Source organism: Oryctolagus cuniculus, chromosome Y (genome assembly GCF_051225735.1).
Source record: "Oryctolagus cuniculus isolate XC-2025 breed Fujian yellow rabbit chromosome Y, ASM5122573v1, whole genome shotgun sequence".
Classification (NCBI taxonomy): domain Eukaryota; kingdom Metazoa; phylum Chordata; class Mammalia; order Lagomorpha; family Leporidae; genus Oryctolagus; species Oryctolagus cuniculus.
The window spans coordinates 25,830,979-25,854,316 of NC_142889.1; the positions used below are offsets into that span (position 1 = coordinate 25,830,979).

Consider the following 23,338-nt stretch of genomic DNA (forward strand, 5'->3'; position numbering starts at 1 on the left):
CAGCTCCAGCTCCTCCTCAGTTCCCGGCCGCTCAGGAGCTCCAGATCCTCCTCAGCTCCCAGCTGCACCAGCTCCAGCTCCTCCTCAACCCCAAGGAGCTCCAGCTCCAGCTCCTCCTCAGCATCCAGCTGCAGCAGCTCCAGCTCCTCCTCAGCATCCAGCCCGCTCCAGCTCCAGCTCCTCCTTGGCATCCAGCCACTCGGCAGCTCCAGTTCCTCCTTAGTGTCCAGGCACTCCATGGCTCCAGATTCTTGGCATCCAGCTGCTCAGAAGTTCCAGCTCCTCAGCCCCTGGCTGCTCTGCAGCTCCAGCTCCTCCTCAGCCCTCAGATGCTCCAGCTCCAGCTCCTCTTCAGCATCTAGCCGCTCAGCTGCTTCAGCTCTTCCTCAGCCTCTGGCTGCTCTGCAGCTCCAGCTCCACTTCAGCCCTCAGCCGCTCCAAAGCTGTAGCTCCTCCACAGCATCCAGCCACTCCTTCCCTGTTCCAGCTCCTCCTCAGCATCCAGTTGCTCGGCAGCTCCAGCTCCTCCTAGGCCCCCAGCCTCTCTCTCCAGCTCCAGCTCCTCCTTGGTATCTAGGCACTACAGCTCCAGCTTCTCCTCAGCGTCCAGCTACTCCAGTTCCAGCTCCTGTTTGGTGTTCAGCTGCTCCACAGCTCCAGCTCCTCTTCAACATCCAGCCACTCCAGCTCCAGCTCTTCCTCGTTGTCCAGTTGCTTGGAAACTCCAGCTCCTCCTCAGCTCTGGGCAGTGCAGCAGCTCCAGCTCCTCCTTGGTGTCCAGCTTCTTGGAAGCTCCAGCTCCTCCCTGGTGTCCAGCTGTTCCAGCTCTAGCTTCTTCTTTGCCCCGTCTCTCGGCAGCTCCAGCCCCTCTAGGCCCTCAGTTGCTGGCTGCTCCGCAGCTCCACCTCAGCCCCTGCCACTCCACAGCTCCAGCTCCTCCTCAACGTCCAGCCACTCAGCAGCCCCAGCACCTCCTCGATGTCCAGCCGCTCCACAGCTCCAGTTCCTCCTCAGCTCCCGGCCACTCGACATCTCCAGCTCCTCCTTGGCATCCAACTGCTCCAGCTCCAGCTCCTCCTCAGCTCCCGGCCACTCGACATCTCCAGCTCCTCCTTGGCATCCAACTGCTCCAGCTCCAGCTCCTCCTAGTGTCCAGTTTCTCCAGCTCCAGCTCCTCCTCAGCCCCCACTGCTACACAGCTCCAGCTCCTCCTCAGCCCCCACCACTCTGCAGCTCCAGCTCTTCCTCAGCGTCCAGCCATTCCACAGTTCCAGCTCTGCCTCAGCCCCTGGGCACTACACAGTTCCAGTTCCTCTCTGGCATCCATCAGCCCCAGCTCCAGCTACCCTTTGGCATCCAGCCACTCCGCAGCTCCAGCTCCTCCTCAGATCCTGGCCACTTGGCAGCTCCAGCTCCTCCTCAGTGACCAGCTTCTCCAGCTCCAGCTCATCGTCAGCATCCAGCCACTCCAGCTCCAGCTCTTCCTTGGCATCCAGACACTCCACAGCTCCAGCTCCTCCTCAGAACCCTGCTGCTCAGCAGCTCCAGCTCCTCCTCAGTGAGCAGCTGCTCCAGCTGAAGCTCTTCATCAGCATCAAGCCACTCCAGCTCCAGCTCCTCCTTGGTGTCCAGTCACTCCAGCTCCAGGTCCTCCTCATCATCCAGCCCGTCCAGCTCCAGCTCCTCCTCAGAGTCCAGCTGCTCCAGCTTCAGTTCCTGCTCGGCGTCCAGCCACTCCAGCTCCTCCTCAGCATCCAGCCACTCTGCAGCTCCAGCTCATCCTCGGCATCCAGCCGCTCCAGCTCCAGCTCCTTCTCGGAGTCCAGCGGCTCCAGCTCTAGCTCCTCATTGTCCAGCTGCTCCAGCTCTAGCTCCTCCTCGGCCCCCACCCACTCCCGCTCCAGCTCCTCCTTGGTGTCCTGATGTTCCACAGCTCCAGCTCTACCTCAGTCCCCACCACTCCACAGCTCCAGCTCCTCCCCAGCGTTCAGCATCTCCAGCTCGTCCTTGGTTTCCAGGCACTCCAGCTCCAGGTCCTCCTCAGTGTTCAGTCACTCAGCAGCCCCAGGTCCTCCTCGGTGTCCAACTGCTCCTGCTGTAGCTCCACCTCAGTGTCTAGGCACTCCAGCTCCAGCTCCTCCTCAGCATCCAGCTGCTCCACAGCTCCAGTTCCTCCTAAGCCCCTGGTTGCTACTCAGTTCCAGCTCCTCCTTGATGTTCAGCCTCTCCAGCTCTATCTCCTCCTAGGCCCCCTGCTGCTTTAGTCTAGCTCCTCCTTGGCCCCAGTCACTCGGTATCTCCAGCTCTTCCTCAGCCCCCAGCCGCTCCAGCTCCAGCTCCTCCTCAATGTCCAGCCGCACAAGTTTCAGCTCCTGCTTGGCATCCAGGTGCTCCACAGCTCCAGCTCCTCCTCAGCCCCCATCTGCTTGGCACTTCCAGCTTCTCCTAGGCATCCAGCCACTCCAGCTCCAGCTGCTCCTGTGTCCAGCTGCTCTGTAGCTCCAGCTCCTCCGCAGCCCCTGCTGCTATGAAGCTCCAACTCCTCTTCAGATCCCTGCTGCTTGGCAGCTCCAGCTCCTCCTCAGTGACCAACCGCTCCAGCTCAAGCTCTTTATCAGCATCCAGCCACTCCAGTTCCAGCTCCTCCTTGGTGTCCAGCCACTCCAGCTCCAAGTCCTCCTCGGTGTCCAGCCACTTCAGCTCCAGTTCCTAATCGGCGTAAAGCCACTATGCAGCTCCAGCTCCTCCTCAGCTCCCATCCACTAGGCAGCTCCAGCTCCTCTTTGGTTCCAGGGCTGCTTGGCAGCTCCAGCTCCTCCTCGGTGTCCAGCTGCTCCAGCTCTAGCTCCTCCTCAGTGTCCAGCAGCTATAGCTCCAGCTCGTCCTTGGTGTCCAGCCACTCTGCAGCTCCAGCTCCTTGGCTCCCAGCCACTCAGCAGCTCCAGCTCCTCCTTGATGTCCAGATTCTCCAGCTCTAGCTCCTCCTCAGCATCCAGCTGCTCCAGCTGCAGCTCCTCCTGTGTCCAGCTGCTCCAGCTCTAGCTCCTCCTTGGCCCAAGCTACTTCACACCCCCAACTCCTCCTTGGCTTCAAGGCACTTGGCAGCTCCAGCTCCTCCTTGGTGACCAGCTTCTCTGTGGCTCCAACTCCTCTTCAGACCCCGCTGCTATGCAGCTCCAGCTCCTCCTTGGCATCCAGCCACTCCACCTCCAGCTCCTCCTTGGCATCCAGCCACTCTGAAGCTCCAGCTACTCCTCAGATCCTGGATGCTCGGCAGCTCCAGCTCCTCCTCAGAGTCCAGCCACTACAGCTGCAGCTCCTCCTTGGAATCCAGCCACTTCAGCTCTAGCTCCTCAACCTCCACCTGCTCCAGCTCTAGCTGCACCTCAGCATACAGCCACTCCACCTCCAGCTTCTCCTCAGTGCCAGCTGCTCCACCTCTCCAGCTCTTCCTCAACCCCCAGCTTCTCCGCAGCTCCAGCTCCTCCTCGGTGTCCAACCACTCAATCTCCAGTTCCTCCTCAGAGTCCAGCCGCTCCAGCTCCAGCTCCTGCTCAGGTCCAGGTCCTCCTCGGCCCTCAGACACTCCAGCTCCAGCTCTTCCTCAGGGTCCAGCCGCTCTGCTGCTCCAGCTCTTCCTCAGCCCCTGGCCTCTCTGCAGCTCCCGCTCCACCTTGGCGTCCAGCTGCTCCAGCTCCAGCTTCTAATCGGCGTAAAGCCACTATGCAGCTCCAGCTCCTCCTCGGCTCCCGTCCACTCTGCAGCTCCAGCTCCTCCTTGGTTCCAGGGCTGCTCGGCAGCTCCAGCTACTCTAGGTGTCCAGCTTCTCCAGCTCTAGCTCCTCCTCAGATCCTGGATGCTTGGCAGCTCCAGCTCCTCCTTGGCATCCAGCCCCTTCAGCTCTACCTCCTCCTAGACCTCCAGCCACTCCAGCTCCAGTTCCACCTCAGCATCCAGCCACTCAGCAGCTCCAGCTTGTCTTCAACTTCAGCTGCCCTGCGGCTCCAGCACCTCCTCGGCTCCCAGTTGCTCGGCATCTCCAGCACCTACTCGGCATCCAGCCACTCCAGCTCCAGCTCATCTTTGGTGTCCAGCTGCTCTGCAGCTCCAGCACCTCCTCAGTATCCAGGCGCCCGGCAGCTCCAGCTCCTCCTTGACGTCCATCCACTCCATCTCCAGCTCCTAATCGGCTTCAAGCCACTATGCAGCTCCAGCTCCTCCTTGGCTCCCATCCACTTGGCAGCTCCAGCTCCTCCTCAGTTCATGGCCACTCCTTAGCTCCAGCTCCTTTTCGGTGTCCAGGTGCTCTGCAGCTCCAGCTCCTCCTCAGCATCCAGCCTCTCAAGCTCCAGCTCCTCCTTGCCTCCCAGAAGCTCAGCAGCTCCAGCTCCTCCTCAGTGTCCAGCTGCTCCAACTCCAGCTCCTCCTTGGCTCCCTACAGCTCGGCAGCTCCAGCTCCTCCTTGGTGTCCAACCACTCCAGCTCCAGCTCCTCCTCGGCATCCAGCTGCTCCGCAGATCCAGCTCCTCCTCACATCCTGGACACTCTGCAGCTCCAGCTCCTCATCAGAGTCCAGCTGCCCCAGCTCCAGCTCCTCCTCAGTGCCCTGCTGTTCCGCTGCTCGAGCTCTTCCTCAGCCCCTGACCACTCTGTAGCTCCAGCTGCACTTCAGCCCCCACTGCTCCACAGTTCCAGCACCTACTCGGCGTCCAGCCGCTCCACCTCCAGCTCCTCCTGGGCGTCCAGCCGCTCAGCAGCCCCAGCTCCTCTTTGGCGTCCATCTGCCCCATGGTTCCAGCACCTCCTCAGCTCCCAGTCGCTCAGCATCTCCAGCACCTACTCGGCGTCCAGCTGCTCCAGCTCCAGCTCCTCCTTGGCGTCCAACTGCTCCAGCTCCAGCTCATCCTTTGTGCCAAGCTGCTCTGCAGCTACAGCACCTCTTCAGCATCCAGGTGCCCAGCAGCTCCAGTTCCTCCTCAGCTCCTGGCTGCTCGGCATCTGCAGCTCCTCCTCGGCATCCAACCCCTCCAGCTTCAGCTCCTCCTCAGCATCCAGCCACTCGGCAGCTCCAGGTCCTCCTCGACATCCACCCCTTCTGCAGCTCCAGCATCTTCTTGGCTCCCGGCAGCTTGGCATCTCCAGCACCTCCTAAGCGTCCAGCCGCTCTAGCTCTAGCTCATCGTCGGTGTCCAGCCACTCCAGCTCCAGCTCCTCCTTGGTGTCCAGCTGCTCTGCAGCTCCAGCTCCTCCCCAGCCCCTGGCCACTCCTCAGCTCCAGCTCCACCTCAGTGTCCAGCCACTTGGCAGCCCCAGCTCCTCCTCGATGTCCAGCTGCTTCAGCTGAAGCTCCACCTCAGTGTCCAGGCACTCCAGCTCCAGTTCCTCTTCAACCCCCAGCTGCTCGAGTTCTAGCTCCTCCTCAACACCCAGCTGCTACAGCTACAGCTCCTCCTTAGTGTCCAGCCACTCCACTTCCAGCTTCTCCTCAGTGTCAGCTGCTCCACAGATCCAGCTCCTCCTCTGCATCCAGCCACTGCAGCTCAGCTCATCCTCAGCATCCAGCCACTTGGCAGCCCCAGCTCCTCCTTGAAGTCCAGCCGCTTGGAATCTCCAGCTTCTCCTAGGCATCCAGCCACTCCAGCTGCAGCTCCTCCTTGGCTCCTGGCAGCTTGGCAACTCCAGCTCCTCCTCGCCATTCAGCCACTCCAGCTCCAACTCCTCCTGAACATCCAGCTGCTCCAGTTTCAGCTCTGCTTGGCTTCCAGTTGCTCCACAGCTCCAGCTCCTCCTCAGCATCCAGCCGCTCCAGCTCCAGCTCCTCCTTGGCCTCCAGTCGCTCGGCATCTCCAGCTCTTGTTCGGCCCCCAGCCGCTCCAGCCCCAGCTCCTCCTTGGCTTCCAGCCATTCCAACTCCAGTTCCTTTTTGGCTCCCAGCCACTTGGCAAGTCCAGCTCCTCCTCAGTGTCCAGCCACTCCAGCTCTAGTTCCTCCTTGGCACCAGTTGCTCCCCAGTTCCAGCTCCTCCTTGGCGTCCATCCACTCCACAACTCCTGCTCTCTTCAACCCATGGCCACTCTGCAGCTCCAGCTCCTCCTCAGCTCCCAGCCACTCCAGCTCCAGCTCCTCCTCAGCCTCCAGCTGCTTGGCAATTCCAGCTCCACCTTGGCATCCAGCTGCTCCACACCTCCACTCCTCCTTAGCTACCGGCCACTCCAGCTCCAGCTCCTCCTTGGCGTCCAGCCGCTTCAGCTCTAGCTCCTCCATGACCTCCAGTTGCTCCAGCTCCAGTTCCACCTCAGCATCCAGCTGCTGCAGCTCCAGCTCCTCCTCAGTGTCCAGCTTCTCTGTGGCTGTATCTCCTCCTCAGCCCCTGGTGCTCTGCAGCTCCAGCTAATCCTCAGCACCCACTGCTCTGCTGCTCCATCTCTTCCTCAGCTCCCGGCTGCTCTGCAGCTCCAGCTTCTCCTTGGCATCCAGCTGCTACAGCTGCAGCTCCTCCTTGGCATCCAGCCACTCTAACTCCAGCTCCTCCTTGGCTCCCAGCTGCTTGGCAGCTCCAGCTCCTCCTCAGTGTCCAGTCACTCCAACTCTAGCTCCTCCTTGGCCACCAGTTGATCCTCAGCTCCACCTGCTCCTTGGCATCCAGATACTCACAGCTCCAGCTCCTCCTCGGCTCCCGGCTGCTCCAGCTCTGGCTCCTCCTTGGCCTCCAGCTGCTCAGCAGCTCCATCTCTTCCTTGGCATCCAGGTGCTCCAGCTCCAGCTCCTACTCGGCGTCCAGCTGCTCCAGCTCCAACTCCTCCTTGGCTCCCAGCCACTCAGCAGCTCCAGCTCTTCAGTGTCCAGCCACTCCAGCTCTAGCACCTCCTTGGCCACCAGTCACTCGGCAGCCACAGCTCCTCCTTGGCATCCAGCTGCTCCAGCTCTAGCTCCTTCTCAGCCCTCAGCCCCTCCAGCTCCAGCCCCTCATTATCCAGCCATTCCAGTTCCAGCTGCTCCTCAGCATCCTGCTGCTCTGCATCTCCAGCTCTCCCTCATCTCCTGGCCACTCGGCAGCTCCAGCTCCTCTTCGGCATCCAGCTGCTTCAGCTCTAGCTCCTCCATGACCTCTAGCCACTCCAGGTCCAGCTCCACCTCCACATTCAGCTGCTCCAGCCCCAGCTCCTCCTCAGTGTCCAGCTGCTCTGCATCTCCATCTCTTCCTCAGCCCCCGACAACTCCACAGCTCCAGCTCCTCCTCGGCATCCAGCCAATCTGCAGCTCCAGCTCCTCCTCAGATCCTGGATGCTCAGCAGCTCTAGCTCCTCCTCATAGTCCAGCTGGTCCAGTTCTAGCACCTCCTTGGCACCAGTCGCTCGGCAGCTGCAGCTCATCCTCGGCCCCCAGCCTCTCCAGCTTCAGCACCTCCTCGGTGTCCAGCTGTTCCAGCTCTATCTCCTCTTTGGAACCAGTTGCTCTGCAGCTCTAGCTCCCATTTGGCCCTAGCCACTCCACTTCTAGCACCTCCTCAGCGTCCAGCCATTCCACAGATCCAGCTCCTCCTCAGTGTCCAGCTATTCCAGCTCCAGCTCCTCTTCAGCAACTAGCTGCTCCAGCTCCAGCACCTCCTTGGCTCTTGGCTGCTCAGCAGCTCCAGCTCCTCCTCAGAGTCCAGCTGCTCATCTCCAGCTCCTCATTGGCCCCCAGCCACTCCAGCTCCAGTTCCTCCTTGGCCCTCAGCTGCTCCAGCTCCAGCTCCTCCTCAGCATCCAGCCATTGCAAATCCAGCTCCTCCTCGGCATCCAGCTGCTCAAGCTCCATCTCTTTCTTGGCATTCTGCCACTCCACAGGTCAGGCTCCTCAGCCCCCAGCTGCTCCACAGCTCCAGCTCCTCCTCAGCCCCCAGCCGCTCCATCTCCATTTCCTCCTCAGTATCCCGCCGCTCTGAAGCTCCAGCTCCTCCTCGGCTCCCATCCGCTCAGCAGCTCCACCTCTTCTTTGGTGTCCAGCCACTCCAGCTGCAGCTCCTCCTCGGCCCCAAGCTGCTCCACAGTTCCAGCTCCTCCTTGGCTCCTAGCCACTCAGTATCTTCAGCTCCTCCTCGGTGTCCAGCCCCTCCAGAGCTCCAGCTCCTCCTTGGTGTCTAGCAGCTCCTCAGCTCCAGCTCTTCCTTGGCATCCAGCTGCTCCACAGCTCCAACTCCTTGGAGTCCAGCCACTCCAGCTCTAGCTCCTCCTCAGCCCCCAGCTGCTCCCCAGCTCCAACTTCTCCTCAGTGTCCAGGCACATAGCATCTCCATCTTCTCCTCAGCATCCAGCTGCTCCAGCTCCAGCTCCTTGGCCCCCAGCCACTCAGCAGCTCCAGCTCCTCCTCAGTGTCCAGCTGTTCCAGCTCTAGTTCCTCAGCATCCAGCCACTCAAGCTGCAGCTCCTCCTAAGCATCCAGCCACTTCAGCTCCAGCTCTTCCTCAGCCCCCAGCTGCTCCACAGCTTCAGCTTCTCCTCGGTCTCCAGCTGCTCCAGCTCCAGCTCCTCCTCAGTGTCCAGCTGCTCAGCTCCTCTTTGGTGTCCAGTTGCTCCACAGCTCCAGCTCCAGTAGCTCCTCTGGCTCCCCGAATGCCTCCTGTCACAGGCAGGACAACAAACGGTGCCTGTGCTCCAAATCCAAACCACCTAAAATGGAGAGGAAAAGATGGAGCACATCTCCTAAACCCACCAAAGTGCACATTTGGAGGCTCACCAGGAACGTGACCAAGGACCACATCATGGAGATATTTTCCACTATGGGAAGATTAAAATGATTGACATGCCTGTCGACAGGATGCACCCATCTGTCTAAAGGCTATGCCTGTGTGGGGTTTGAGGAGGCCAAGAAGGCACTGAAGCACATGGATGAAGCACAAATTGATGGCCAGGAAATCACTGCTACTGCTGTGCTGGCCTTCTGGCCCAGGCCACCCCCTTGGGGATTCAGTCCTCCCAGGAGAATGCTTCTGCCACCTCCTATGTGGCGCAGGTCACCCCCCATGGATGAGAAGATCTCCTCCCTGAGGTCAGGTCTCCCGTGCACTGGCAATCTCGCTCTCCTGGCTGCCGCCACCACAGGAGCCCCTCCAGCTCCAACTCTTCCCACCGAAACTTGTTCCCCTGTAACTTATATCCCAGCCACCTCAGTTCTGTTGCTTTTCTGGCTGGAAAAGAATCAGTAGGAAAGGGAATTCCTCATGCAGGCAGGCTTCAGTGTCCACAGTGGAGTCATTTTCTCTGCAGGTCGAGTTCTGGCTGCAGAGACTTGAGGGTGTGGGGTTGTGCCTGGGAAGATGCCCTCCAGTTTCAGAGCCATAAAGCTCACCCATTCCTGGTTCCCAAGAGTCCCTTCAGCAGGGACAAGTGAGGCTTCTGGTACAACGAAGCTCTGTCTGGCAGTGCAGTGACCCTTCCACAGGTGGCCTGGGCCAGGCTGTAGCCTTCTCACACCCTTGCTGGGCACTGCTGTCCTACAACCAGCTGCTGTTGGCCCAGAGGGGTGGCCATGAATGGCTCTGTCTCTCCACATACTCCTCACACCCCTCTCCAGTTCCCATCACTCATTGATGTTGAGTGAGCTGAGAGCCCGCTCTGCAGGGTCATCATGGAAACCCCCCATTGGCACCTGCCACTCACGGTGGGCTTGCTGGTTACCTTGGTATTGCTCTTGTTGGCTTTTATTGTACAGTCAGTACTATCAAATTCTTGTTTTGAGTTTTGTAACTTTACAACATTTTAGATAACTGTTGTGTTTGTTCTTTGTTGTGTATAGCGAAATAATTGTGTTGAATAAACCTAGGGTTAGAATGCAAAAAAAAGGATGTTTATGTTAATACTATATTTTTTAATTTAATTGTGACACCAACATTTAGAAATTTCAATTACGTAAAAATGGTTTGTTACAAATTCATTACTCTTCTACCACATTGGAGCACATAATAAAAGAAAGATTGTTTCCTTAAATTTTTCTTCTGAATTTTCTTCTTATGCCTTGACCTAATTGATTTGGATTTGAGCAAGCTGACTTATGCTTATATCCTTGTTTTATTCCCAAGCTATTGACTGGAACACAACTGGTACTTAAATTTGTAAAAATGTCACCAACTCAATAACTGGAATTGATCTGTGTCTTAGTTAAGGCATACTTCCATATCTAATTTTTCTCTCTGCTAATTTTGACCACTCAGATATAATTTAACAGATTTTTCTTCAATTTTTTGCTAAAATATATGTACCTGAAATTTTGTTGGAAAAATGTGTATAAAGCAATTTCTATTCTTATTAGTGATTCACAGTGTCTTGATTTATGATGGAACTGAAAAATTTGGCAGCACTTAGAACTGAAATGACATTTTGAGGTTAGAACTTGGATCCAATGGATTTCACATTTTGAGCATTAAATACCTTTGTGTCCTTGGAAGAAAACTCTGAGACATTTGTATCCTGTTTGTAAAATTCATCAAAACGTGGCCGGCACCGCGGCTCACTAGGCTAATCCTCCACCTAGCAGCGCTGGCACACCGGGTTCTAGTCCCGGTCGGGGCGCCGGATTCTGTCCCGGTTGCTCCTCTTCCAGGCCAGCTCTCTGCTGTGGCCAGGGAGTGCAGTGGAGGATGGCCCAGGTGCTTGGGCCCTGCACCCCATGGGAGACCAGGAAAAGCACCTGGCTCCTGGCTCCTGCCATCGGATCAGTGCAGTGTGCTGGCCACAGTGCGCCGGCCATGGTGGCCATTGGAGGGTGAACCAACGGCAAAGGAAGACCTTTCTCTCTGTCTCTCTCTCTCACTGTCCACTCTGCCTGTCAAAAAAATAAAAAAAAATTAAAAGAAGAAAAAAAAATCATCAAAATGTGAAAGAAATTTCAAAACTAACCTCACAGAAAGTGCTTATGTAAACTACTCTCAAATTTAAAGTTGGTGCTCAAAATATTTACAAATCTTGAAACTTTTTCAACAGTTCATGAAAATGACACTACAGTAGCATTTTCAACTTTAAATAGTATTTTCCATTTCCAATCATATGTGACTTCATAGAACTTTGATCTGTAGCTGAATTTAAAAACATACAAATGAAACAGAGATCTATAAAGTTTATTTAGGTGTAAAATATAAATTATCCCAGAGTTCATATATACATACATATTTATGAAGGCCATCATTTAATTCAATCATCCACAAAGAACAGATATTCAAATAAATTAAATTGCACTGTTAATAACATGTAATATTTAGTTAGGCTTACAATGGTTACATCTGTTTTGAATAGGTACAGAAGTTTTTCGTCTTGTCAGTATGCCATGAACAATACAGTTTAAAAAGTATTTACAAAGAATGTACTTGGTATCCCATACCATAATATATTTAGAGATTAAAGTAAGTAAAAGAATGTGCATAGATTATTTGCAAAAACTCTGATATTTTATGTTGGGTACTTGAGCATGCATGTAATTTGGCATGTATACCAAGTGGAAATGTATTTCATAACTAGTATGGTAACAATCATTCTAACCAGAAACTCAGCTACTCAAAAGAGAGGCTAGTCAATGGGTACTGACTGAATATCAGTTTTTCTCTAAGATAGACAGAAGATACCAACAAATATATATGTGTACACAATGTAAAATAATTCCATATTAATCATCTTGAATCATACAGAAGGCAATTTATTGTCTCCTAAGCTTGGTTTAACTGGGGCCTTCCTGTAACCTATTGTATCCTGTCAGGGAGTCTACTATGCCGTGCTTGCCTATTTTCTTAACTGTGTAGCTTACTAAACTGAAGCTTTGGGTCAGAGATTCTCCTCACTCAGCAATGGATTTTCTTTGATAGCACACTATCCTTTACATATTGCTTTATAAAATCAAACATAATTCAAAGGAAGTATAAAATAGCATCTGACTTCAAGAGCCACAGATGACTACTGAAACCACAGTAAGTTAAAGGTATCTCCCAAGTGAATTGTATAGATTTTGAAGGTATTGCCCTCCAGACCTTATTAAGTAAACCGTAGTATCTCAAAGGGTTATGAAAGATGGAACTTACTGACTCTTTATGCCTGGAAGAACAGGAGCCCTATGAAAGCCTGGAGCCCCTAGGGTCAAATAGATAAGGCATCTGAGTGACCAACATCAGCAGAGATGGAAATTAGAGATGGAAATATGACTTAACTAAGTCACACATTAATGACAGCTTTTGATTTGATGACATTATCAAAAGCTTAGCTGATACCCCTATGTTACAGTTTGTAGCCAGGGGAACAAAGCAAGAACATAAGCAAAAGTCAAGTTCTTCAGTAGTCAATTCAATGAGGTCAAGGTATAAGAAGAAAATCCAAGAGAGGGTTTTATGGGAAAGCATGCTGTCCACCCTTTATCTTGTGCTTCAATTGTAATAGAAGAGTAATTATATTTATTCATTTCTAAATACTGGTATCAGAATGTAAGTGGGAAGCATGATTTTACCATGGTATTTTAAAAAAGAAATGTCCAGGAGAAATATTGTAAATTTATAATAGTTTAAAATACTAAATGGTGAAATTAAATATGCACCCAAATAAAAAGTTCAAGAAATGTAAGAATGGCTTGGTTTCTTGACCAACAAATCAGCTAATTCTATGCAACTTTCAGCTAACCACAATAAAAAAGTACAAAATAAATACAGCAAAATTTTATTCAATGGTATGATTTGGCACTTACACTTATGTCTAGGTAGTGAGCATTCAATGAATGATGATAAAACAATTGACCGCAAGACTAGTTAAGTATTTCCAAGTCTCTCAAAATCCCATTAAAACCTTTCTAAAATGTTTCTTAATAAATTCTATAGTCTGAGTACAATCATATCAAGTATGTCAAAATCCTGCTATACACATCTCAGACTTTATTCTCTATTTGGTAAATGATTGAGCAGAAAACTTCATAAATGAAACATAAAATTAATACAAATACATAGTTTCCTTGCAAATATTCACAGCGGAATCACTTCTCCAGTGTATTGGGAATGAAATTATAGACTGAACACTGAGTATGTCATTTGAAATAATTAGTTAACATCAATTTTATCACATGTGAGGTAAATCCCTATGTCATTGTGTGTCTCCAACACAATGAGAAAATTAGCCATGTATGCTTTTCAAGAATTTTTTTTGACAGGCAGAGTGTACAGTGAGAGAGAGAGACAGAGAGAAAGGTCTTCCTTTGCCATTGGTTCACCCTTCAATGGCCACCATGGCCAGTGCTCTGTGGCTGGTGCATCGCACTGATCTGAAGCCAGGAGCCAGGTGCCTCTCCTGGTCTCCCATGGGGTGCAAGACCCAAGGACTTTGGCCATCCTCCACTGCACTCCCGGGCCATAGCAGAAAGCTGGCCAGGAAGAGGGGCAACCAGGACAGAATCTGGCACCCCAACCGGGACTAGAACCCGGTGTGCCGGCACCGCAGGTGGAGGATTAGCTTACTGAGCTGCGGTGCCAGCCTCTTCAAGAAATTTTGATAGTGCTGAATAGCATCACATCACCACAGAGCAACTATGTGCTGTCACCTTGAGCTTGCAGAGTGCACCTGTGAGGTGCTGGTAGGATGACTTTCTTCCTTCCCCATTGTGGACATATACTATGAGTATGTCAGAGTCCAGTTGTACACTGGAGGTTCAAGTTTGGATTGAATGAAAAGGCATCTTTGCAAATGACTTAAAGACACTTTTGTATTTACCTCCTAGGATGATGGAGGAGCAAAGAAAAGAGAACAACTAATTGTTGGACCCAATAAATCATCTCATAGTATAAACAAATAATTGATTAAAAAAATCCTGGCAGTTACCATCATCAATTTTCAGAATCTAAACAGTAAAACAGTGTGGTTGGTTTTATTTAATGCTAGGAACCTTAGGAAATACAGGAAGTGGAACACTAGGTTGGTTTGGATACTGCAGGGCAGCAGTGCCTATCAGAGTTGTAATGGTAAAGGAAAATTTTTGCTTATCACTCATATTCTCATTTTCTCCCCTGCCTCAGTATCATCCAGTAGAGAAAGTTCTAGCAAAGCCATATATGTGATAACAAAGCAGTGGATGTAGCAAGTGTTCAAGTGACACAAATCCTAAATTCTTATGGAATCTGTTACTAGGAACTTGTTCATTTTTGAACCAAGGAGTGAGGAAAGCAGTTTTAGTATAATTGGCCTTAGTGTATCATGTTATTAGATTTTAGGGCCTGGACTATTAATCAGGAAGTTCAGCAAATGGTAGAATTTGGGGTGCAGCCAAAAAGGACACTATCTGTAAGTCATTGTCACAGGTCATTAAAATAAGACAATTACCTCTATTTCAACTACTGTTCAAACATGCAAGAAAATGAAGAAAAAATTAAAAGGTTTAAAATCAAGATGGCAATGTTAATTATAAGCAATGGGTGTGGTTACTTATTATTTCTGATTTTTCTTCTCAGTTTGAAAGTTTGATTCTCAGTTGGGAGGAAATCTCTGTTAGGCTATAATAGAATTCTCTGGTGCTATGAGGGTTACCCATGTGTTGCCACTAGAAAGAAGGTGATAGCAACTAGCTTTCACCTGGAAAATGTCCTCTGACATTTAAGATTTTCATAGAAAGGAACATGAGTTGATTGCCTATATTGAGAACCTAATACACATGCATACAATGAAATGCATGTTCTTTATTTTTGGAAAATTTTCTGTATGCCTATGTGTATAATACCCATATACATGAGATCCTCAAAATCCCACTTCACCAATATCTCTGTTTCTCCAGGTTCATCCTCAAAGGGGAGAAAAATATGTAGAGAAGTGAAAAGAGATGAAAACTTTAATGAATGAGACTTGATGAAAATAAGATACAGATGAATGACTTCTCTCAACTGATCATATGTAAAATCACAAACATTTTTAAAACTAGATTCTGTCTCTGGTGCTGTGTTATAGTGGGTAAAGGCACTATCCATAGTGCTGACATCAAGTCCTGGCTGATCAAATTCTGAGCAGGGACTTGATAATGTGCCTGGGAAAGCAGCAGATGTCCTAAGTCCATGGGACCCTACACCATGAGGGAGACTTGAATGAGGCTCCTGGCTTTGACCTAGCCCAGCCCTGAATGTTGCAGCTGTCTGGGGGTGTCCCAGCAGTTGGAAGCTTGCTCTCTCTCTCTCTCTCTCCCCTCCTTCTGCCTTTGACTTTCTCTGTGATTTTGTCTCTAAAATCAGTAAATAAACCTTTAATAAATAGTCTCTGTAAATGCAATTCCTTTTACATGTAGAGCTTTTGATAATTTATCCAGAAGAGAAAAATGCATATTAATCATCTTAGTATTATCTAGGGTACCATATTATGAATATTAAAATTTACACACAGAAACCCACCCATGTATATAGAGAAATACTATGAAATCTTGTATGATTACATGACACTGAATTAAGTAACTGCTGCTTAAAATGCTATGTACCATTGTTTCATTGTGATTGAAAAAATGAAACATGACTCACAAAGGAACAATAGTGTATTTACATGGCTTAGTGTAACATACACATTCATGGTCTATCTATAATTTTATCATAAACTTTGGTACAACTACACAAAGACAGAAGGAAGGCAAATATATTGTTAACCTTATTCTGATTCATATACTTAACATTAAAATCTACAGTTGAGCTTTTGATTAGAAATATCATTAAAATTACATTTTCTGTGATGTTAAACAATATCAGCTATATTGGCATCATACTACCAGTTTTTTTCTTTCAATATTACATTTAATTAAGTTGTCAGAGGGGCCAGCCCTGTGGCATAGCAAGTAAAGCCACCTCCTGGAGTGCTGGCATCCCATATGGGTGCCTGTTCAAGTCCCAGCTGCTCTATTTCTGATCCAGCTCTCTACTATGGCCTGGGAAAGCAATAGAGGATGGCCCAAGTCCTTGGGCCCCTGCGCCCACATGAGAGACCTGGAGGAAGCTCCTGGGTTTGGATCAGAGCCAATCTGTTGGGGCCAATTGTGGAATGAATCAGTGGATGGAAGACCTTTCTCTCTCTTACTCTCTCTTTCTGCCTCCCCTCTCTCTGTGTAACTCTGATTTTTGAATAAATAAATAAATCTTTTAAAAAATATGTCACAATGATGTAGATCCAATAGAACAATGTATTGTTTTTCTTTCTTTCTTTTTTTATTTGACAGGCAGAGTGGACAATGAGAGAGAGAGAGAGAAAGGTGTTCCTTTGCCGTTGGTTCACCCTCCAATGGCCGCCGTGGCCAGCGCGCTGCGGCCGGTGCACCGCGCTGATCCGATGGCAGAAGCCAGGAGCCAGGTGCTTTTTCCTGGTCTCCCATGGGGTGCAGGGCCCAAGCACCTGGGCCATCCTCCACTGCACTCCCTGGCCACAGCAGAGAGCTGGCCTGGAAGAGGGGCAACCGGGACAGAATCTGGTGCCCCAACTGGGACTAGAACCTGGTGTGCCGGCGCCGCTAGGCGGAGGATTAGCCTAGTGAGCTGCGGCGCTGGGCACAATGTATTGTTTTTTTTTTTTTTTTTTCAGATCATTTCAGCCATTCTATCAGCAAAACTAATATCTACTCCAAAAATTCTAGAATATGAGAAGAAATCTAAGTGGGATTGCATATCGGAGTCATTACTTGTTAATATATTATCAAAATAACATTTTTAAATGAAAAAAAATCTTTTGCCATTAGGCTTTGTGATGCTTCAGGTTAATCCCTGTTAAGGATACTTTGAGAAATAGATGTTGACAGTGTAAGTAAAGAGAACTGAGTTCCCACTGTTGTAAGTGTGCCTGGCAGAACCACAATATCTGTCACCTAGTAAGAGGGCAGGATAAAGGGCCAACATCGTGGTGTAGCAGGTTAAGCCACCACCCATGATGCAAACATCATAATGAGTGCCAGTTTGACTTCTAGTTGGTCTACTTTGGATGCAGCTCCCTGTGAATGTGTTGAGGAAAGCAGAAGAAGACTGGCCAGTATTTGGGCCTTAGACATACAAATAGGAGACCTAGATGGATACTGAGGGCTGGCTAGTCCTTGAACCAACCCAAGACATTACAGCCATATGGGAAGCAAACCAGTAGATGGAAGATTCTTTCTCTTCCTTTCTTCCTTCCTTCCTTCCTTCCTTCCTTCCTTCCTTCCTTCCTTCCTTCCTCCCTCCCTCCCTCCTTCCCTCCCTCCCTCCCTCTCTCTCTTTCTTTCTCTTTCTCCCTCTCTCTCTCTTTCTCTCTTTCTCTCTCTTTCTCTTTCTTTCCTTCTCTCTCTCTCCCTTTCCCTCTCACTCTCTCACTTTCTCCCTCCCTCCCTCCCTCCCTATTTCCTTCCCTCTCCCTGTCATTTCCACAATCTCAGTAACCCTGAGGTTATAAGGGTGGACAAAATGAAGTGTGGATTAAGGCATAAACTTTTTTTCTTGACATTTTGAGTCCTTATTAAAAACCAAAACTTCAAAGCAAGATGAAGAATGAGATCTTACATTTTTACCAGGATTTCCAGAAGGACACTCTGAACCACATGTACCAATACAATTCCAATAACAACAACAAAAAAAGAAAAAGATGCTCATATCTGCTAACATAATACATTTATTGAAATAAATGAAAAAATGTCACAGATAATTATGTCAATACTCTGTGATAGTATGAAGTATCCCTCACATCCTGTGTTCAGCAAGAAAATAAAATTATCTGCACAAGTACAAATATCTAAGAACCATAGACCAAGTACATTCAGAGTATTTTAATTCAGATACTCTACCATAAGGAACATATTGCTTAAGCCACTCAATAGGACAGAACTCCCAAACTAGATTGTCATTTCTTGTTACATTAGGACAGACCTAGAAAAATAAATAATGGGAGAATCCTGTATAACTGAGTCTCCATGCTTCCTTGACATGTCCAATTGGTACAAGTTCACAAGGAATCCCTGTAGGTCTACTACAGCCATCATCTTGTTGTTCATCACTGACATCAATTACATTTTTTAATCATTTTTATTGGCAGTCAAATTCCATGAACATACTGATGATAGTGTGGCAACTTTATTAAAGTTTTTCTAAAAAATTTTCCTAATGTTTATTAAATGACTATAAACATAAAATACCCCTGTGCCAATATTTTATTGGTATTCAATAGGCACAGTGGAATAAGTTGTTCTATTTTGTTTTTAAAAAGATTGCATTGATCTATAATCCTGACCATTATTTCTGGTAATATCATAAGTTAATGACTATTTGTGAGGCAATTTCATATCCTCACAGTTGGCATAGAGTCCATTATGTGAGTTTTCAATATGGCATGAAATAAAGATCTCTTATTTTAGAAGTCAGGGCACATAATCCATGGTATTGGAAGGCAAGTCACATAAATGATAACTATTTAGGCACTGAAGAAAGTTTGAAAAAATATTGCATGGATTTCTGTGATTAAAAATTACTTAATATAACCAGTGGACATTATAATGTGCAATGTAAAGGACAGCCAAAAGGAATCATGTGACATTCATTTTGCTTTCCTTTGTCTATACTATAAAATTCAATCATAAGGTCTTACTTGCTGCCACATAAATCTTGAAGTTTCCTTACACCAAACTAGAATCTTTTTTTCAACTTTTATTTAATGAATATAAATTTCTGAAGTACGATTTATGGATTACAATGGCTTCCCCCCCATACCATCCCTCCCACCCACAACCCTCCCCTTTCCCACTCCCTCTCCCCTTCCATTCACATCAAGATTCATTTTCGATTATCTTAATATACAGAAGATCAGCTTAGTATACATTAAGTAAGGATTTCAACAGTTTGCTCCCACACAGAAACATAAAGTGAAAAATAATAGATGATTTTTTTTAAATGATGATGAAATCAGATCAGACCTATTGTCATGTTTAATCCCAGTGAGAGTCAAGTTAGGAGTTGATAATTTCTTTCTATTTTTTTTTTTTACAGAGGATCAGTTTAGTATACATTAAGTAAAGATTTCAACAGTTTGCACCCCCATAGGAACACAAAGTGAAATATATTGCTTGAGTGCTCATTATAGCATTAAATCTCAATGCACAGCACATTAAGGACAGAGATCCTACATGAGGAGTAAGTGCACAGTGACTCCTGTTGTTGACTTTACCAATTGACACTCCTGTCTATGGCATCAGTAATCTCCCTATGCTCCAGTCATGAGTTTCCAAGGCTATGGAAGCCCTCTGAGTTCTCCGATTCTTATCTTGTTTAGACAAGGTCATAGTCAAAGTGGAGGTTCTCTCCTCCCTTCAGAGAAAGGTACCTCCTTCTTTGAAGACCTGTTCTTTCCACTGGCATCTCACTCACAGAGATCTTTTGCCAGAGTGTCTTGGCTTTCCATGCCTGAAATACTCTCATGGGATTTTCAGCCAGATCCAAGTGCCTTTAGTGCTGATTCTGAGGCCAGAGTGCTATTTAGGACATCTGCCATTCTATGAGTCTGCTGAGTATCTCACTTCCCATGTTGGATCACTCTCCCCCTTTATTCTATCGGTTAGTGTTAGCAGGTACTAGACTTGTTTATGTGCTCCCTTTGACTTTTAGTCCTTTCATTATGATCAATTGTGAACTGAAATTGATCACTTGGAATAGTGAGATGGCATTGGTACATGCCACCTTGATGGGATTGAATTGGAATCCCCTGGTATGTTTCTAACTCTACCATTTGGGGCAAGTCAGCTTGAGCATGTCCCAAATTATACATCTCTTCCCTCTCTTGTTCCCACTCTTATGTTTAACAGGGATCACATTTCAGTTAATTTTCAACACTTAAGAATAACTGTGTATTAATTACAGAATTAAACCAGTCATATTAAGTAGAACAGAGAAAATAATAATAATAATAATAATAATAATAATAATAATAATAATAAATAATAATTATTACTCCATGCTCACAACATTTAGTTCTCATTCTAAAGCTGGCTTAAGTTTAGAATCTGTAAAGTGAAGCTTTGGCAAAGGGACTGAGGATATTCTCTTTCTGTATTCACTTGGAGGGCAGCTAACCTCTGCAATCACCAGGAGGGCAGCTAACCTCAAGGCCAGGAAAGCTCAGACAAAATTTGGGATTATGAGGGCTGGCGCTGTAGCGTAGTGGGTAAGGCCAATGCCTGCAGTGCTGGCAACCCCTATAGGCACTGGTTGAAGTCCCAGCTGCCCCACTTCCAATCCATCTATTTGCTATGGTCTGGGAAAACAGAAGATGACCCAAGTCCTTGTGCCCCTGCAGCCATGTGGGATACCTGGAGGAAGCTCCTGGCTCCTGGCTTCAGATCAGCACAGCTCTGGCCATTATAGCCATCTGGGCAGAGAACCAGCAGATGGAACTCCCTCTCTCTCTGCCACTCCTCTGTCTGTGTAACTCTGACTTTCAAAATAAATAAACCTTAAAAAAATTTGGATTATGTAATGCTATCTGTGATATAAAGGAAAGTAAAAAAAAAACAATGCCCAGACTCACCCAAAGTCTTTAGTACAAATGTGTTGTTTAAGTTGTTTCCAAGATAGCAAAATAGCAACAAGATGATCTGAATCATGTAGGACAATATTAATATTTAAAAAAGAGCGAAGATATACAGCTGAGATAAAGCTGTGGGAAATTTGAAGTGGGAAACCCAGTGAGAACAGCAGAAATGCTCCAGGTCTGGACTGAAAGCAAATAAGGAAAACAAAAAGCAGAATCTCAAACCTGGGGATGTGAGTGCTGGCCCCTGGCAGACCATGTGAGAAGTGAATCCACAGGTCCACAGAGCTGTGGATAGCAGCAGGAAGGAGAGCTTGGCAAACTGTCTTTGAAGATCCATGCAGGAAAAAGAAATATAAAGGAACAAATAGGGAGGTTGGGCATCTCCCTCCTCACTTCCTCCACCCTACAGGGACTAGAAGCTGGCCAGGAAAAAGCATTTTGCTCCTTTGTACTTTAGGAGGCAAGCAGATGGCTGCCACCCTTGCCTTCTGTGCTTGTGCCCAGCAACAGCAAGGATCACCTCACTTCATGTCCCCATCCAAATATGAAGACCTCAACAATTCAGAAGGATTTCATCCCCTACCATGCAAGCTGTATGACAAGGAGAAGCCACACTTATTGGAAGCTCACAACACTGAGAATGAGCCAGTTTCCAGTAGGTGGATCTCCAAGCACCAGCTTGCAAAGCATAGACCTATAGCAGCTCATAACAGAGGGAAACATGCTCACAGTAAGTCTTCACAGATAAAAAGATGCTGTTCATTAAACAGTGCAAGCTAATGCTGAACACAGCAGGGAATAGCACTGGGGAGTCCTGCTACTATGAGGATAAAGGCAGGTCACACCAACAAAAGTGAACACCCTCTTCCAACCAGATAACATGAGGAAAGCTACAAAGCCCTATGGGGCCTTACCTTTGGTAATTGCTTTATCCTGGAATACTTAAGAGAGAACATAGGTCACATCCAGCACATGCCTCTTGGTATTCACAGAAAGTATAGATGTCCCACTAAACCACAAGAAACAAATCAAAGAGAAAAGGAGCCAGCCTGAGTGGTCTGAACATAGACCTACCATGTGACTCAGCCATCCCTCTCCTGAGAATTTACCCAAGGGGAATGAAATCAGCATATGAAAAAAACTATCTGTACCTCCATGTTTATCTCAGCTCAATTCACAATAGCAAAGATATGTAACCAACCCAAATGCATTCTTTCAACAGAAGACTGGATAAAGAAATTATGGGATATGTACACCATGGAATACTACACATCAGTAAAGAAAATGAAGTCTAGTCATTTGCAACAAAATGGATGAAAATGCAGAGCATCATACTTAGAGACATAAGACAGTCTCGAAGGGACATCTTCTATATGTTCTCCCTGAGCTGTGATGACTAATACAGCACCTAAACGGCAACATGTAGAAATGAAAATCATTGAGAAGCAATGATTTTGACTTCCTTTCCTTTGACTGTTGAGAAACCACTTTTTATTCTAAATTTTTTATTTATTTTTTCTTTATAATATTTTTCTTATCTTTTTTCTTTCATAGAAATCATTGAACTCTATAACTTACTTAGAGTTAAGCATATATCTATAAAGTTAATTTAAAAAGATCTTAGTAAAGAATAATAGTGAAAATCAGGGAAGAGGAAAGGGTTGATTATGTGGGTGGGAGGGCAAGCACAGTGGGAATAATTCTCAAGATCCTAAAGCTGTAATTGTGAAATGTATGAAGTTTTTAACTGCAAAGCATTATAGTACTACCTACTTTCCAGTGGACTTACTTCTAAGGGTACAGCTTAACAGCTTGCCATAGGACTCCCAAATCTCTTAACCTGGCTCATGAAAACAGCAGTTTAAGTATTATAAAGATCAACTGAATAGGATTAAGTGGAAAAGAGACCATAAATATAGGACCAAGTGATAAAGCAATCTTATAAGTAGGACTAAGTGTTTGGAAACAATAATAGATAGAATTAAAAAGGAGTGAAGGCTACAACATGAGAAGCAGTCCATAAAGCAGACTCATAGCATGACAATCACTTTAAGAAGCACTCCAACCTCAGAATCAGCCCTTATGTCATTCTGGTCTGGCTGGAAAGCTGGGGTGGGGGGTATTTTCAGTCATGGGAAGCCATGGAACTCTCATAAAAAATGTCTTGCATAAAGGGCCCTTCTGAGTGAGACCCCAGTGGAAAGAATAGCTACCAAAGGAGGAGGTACTTTTCTCTGAGAGGAGGAGATAACTTCCACTTTTCTATGGCCTTGTTGAGATAGTGAATTCAAAATGCTTCCATAGCCAAGGCAAGAGCCTTGTGTTATCACTGATGTCATTTATATGAGTATTATTTGTTAAATAAACAAGAGTTACTGTGCACTAACTTCTCATGCATGACCTCTATTCCCAATGAGTTGTACCATGAGACTTGTTCTCAAGGGTCACTTCCTCTTAGTGCATTAAATGGAGGATATTAAGCTATATTTATGTCTGAGAGTTCATAAGCTATAGTTATGTCTAAGAGCTCACAACAGATGTATCATCCTTGGGTTCTTTAAAGACAATTAATTTTCCAACAGCAAAGAAGTGGGAGGAAGGGAGGGAAAAAGGGAAGGGTGAAATAAAAAAGCAAAGTCACCTTAGAGATGAAATAACATAGAACAGTCCTTGTATAGACTGTTGAGGAACAGTCCTTATTCTTTTTTTCTTTCTTTTTCTTTTCCATTCTCAGACAAAACAGGAGAGTGAAGAAGAAGTGGGGGGAGTATGGGTGGTAGGGTGGGTATGGTGGAAAAATTACTATGTTCATAATGTTGAATTTATGAAATACATAGAAA

General features: G+C 47.6%; 1 protein-coding gene across 1 annotated transcript in view; it reads left to right on the forward strand.

Annotated features, from left to right (window-relative positions):
• The window catches only part of LOC149119414 (uncharacterized), a 168,124-nt gene extending 158,289 nt beyond the window's left edge, over positions 1-9,835 (forward strand). The window contains 5 exon segments of the mRNA XM_089325106.1: positions 1,560-1,914; positions 8,552-8,756; positions 8,759-8,804; positions 8,806-9,020; positions 9,023-9,835. Of these exon segments, the coding sequence (XP_089181232.1) occupies positions 1,560-1,914; positions 8,552-8,756; positions 8,759-8,804; positions 8,806-9,020; positions 9,023-9,372 (1,171 nt within the window). The 3' untranslated portion in view covers positions 9,373-9,835.
• Positions 9,836-23,338: the final 13,503 nt, after the last annotated feature.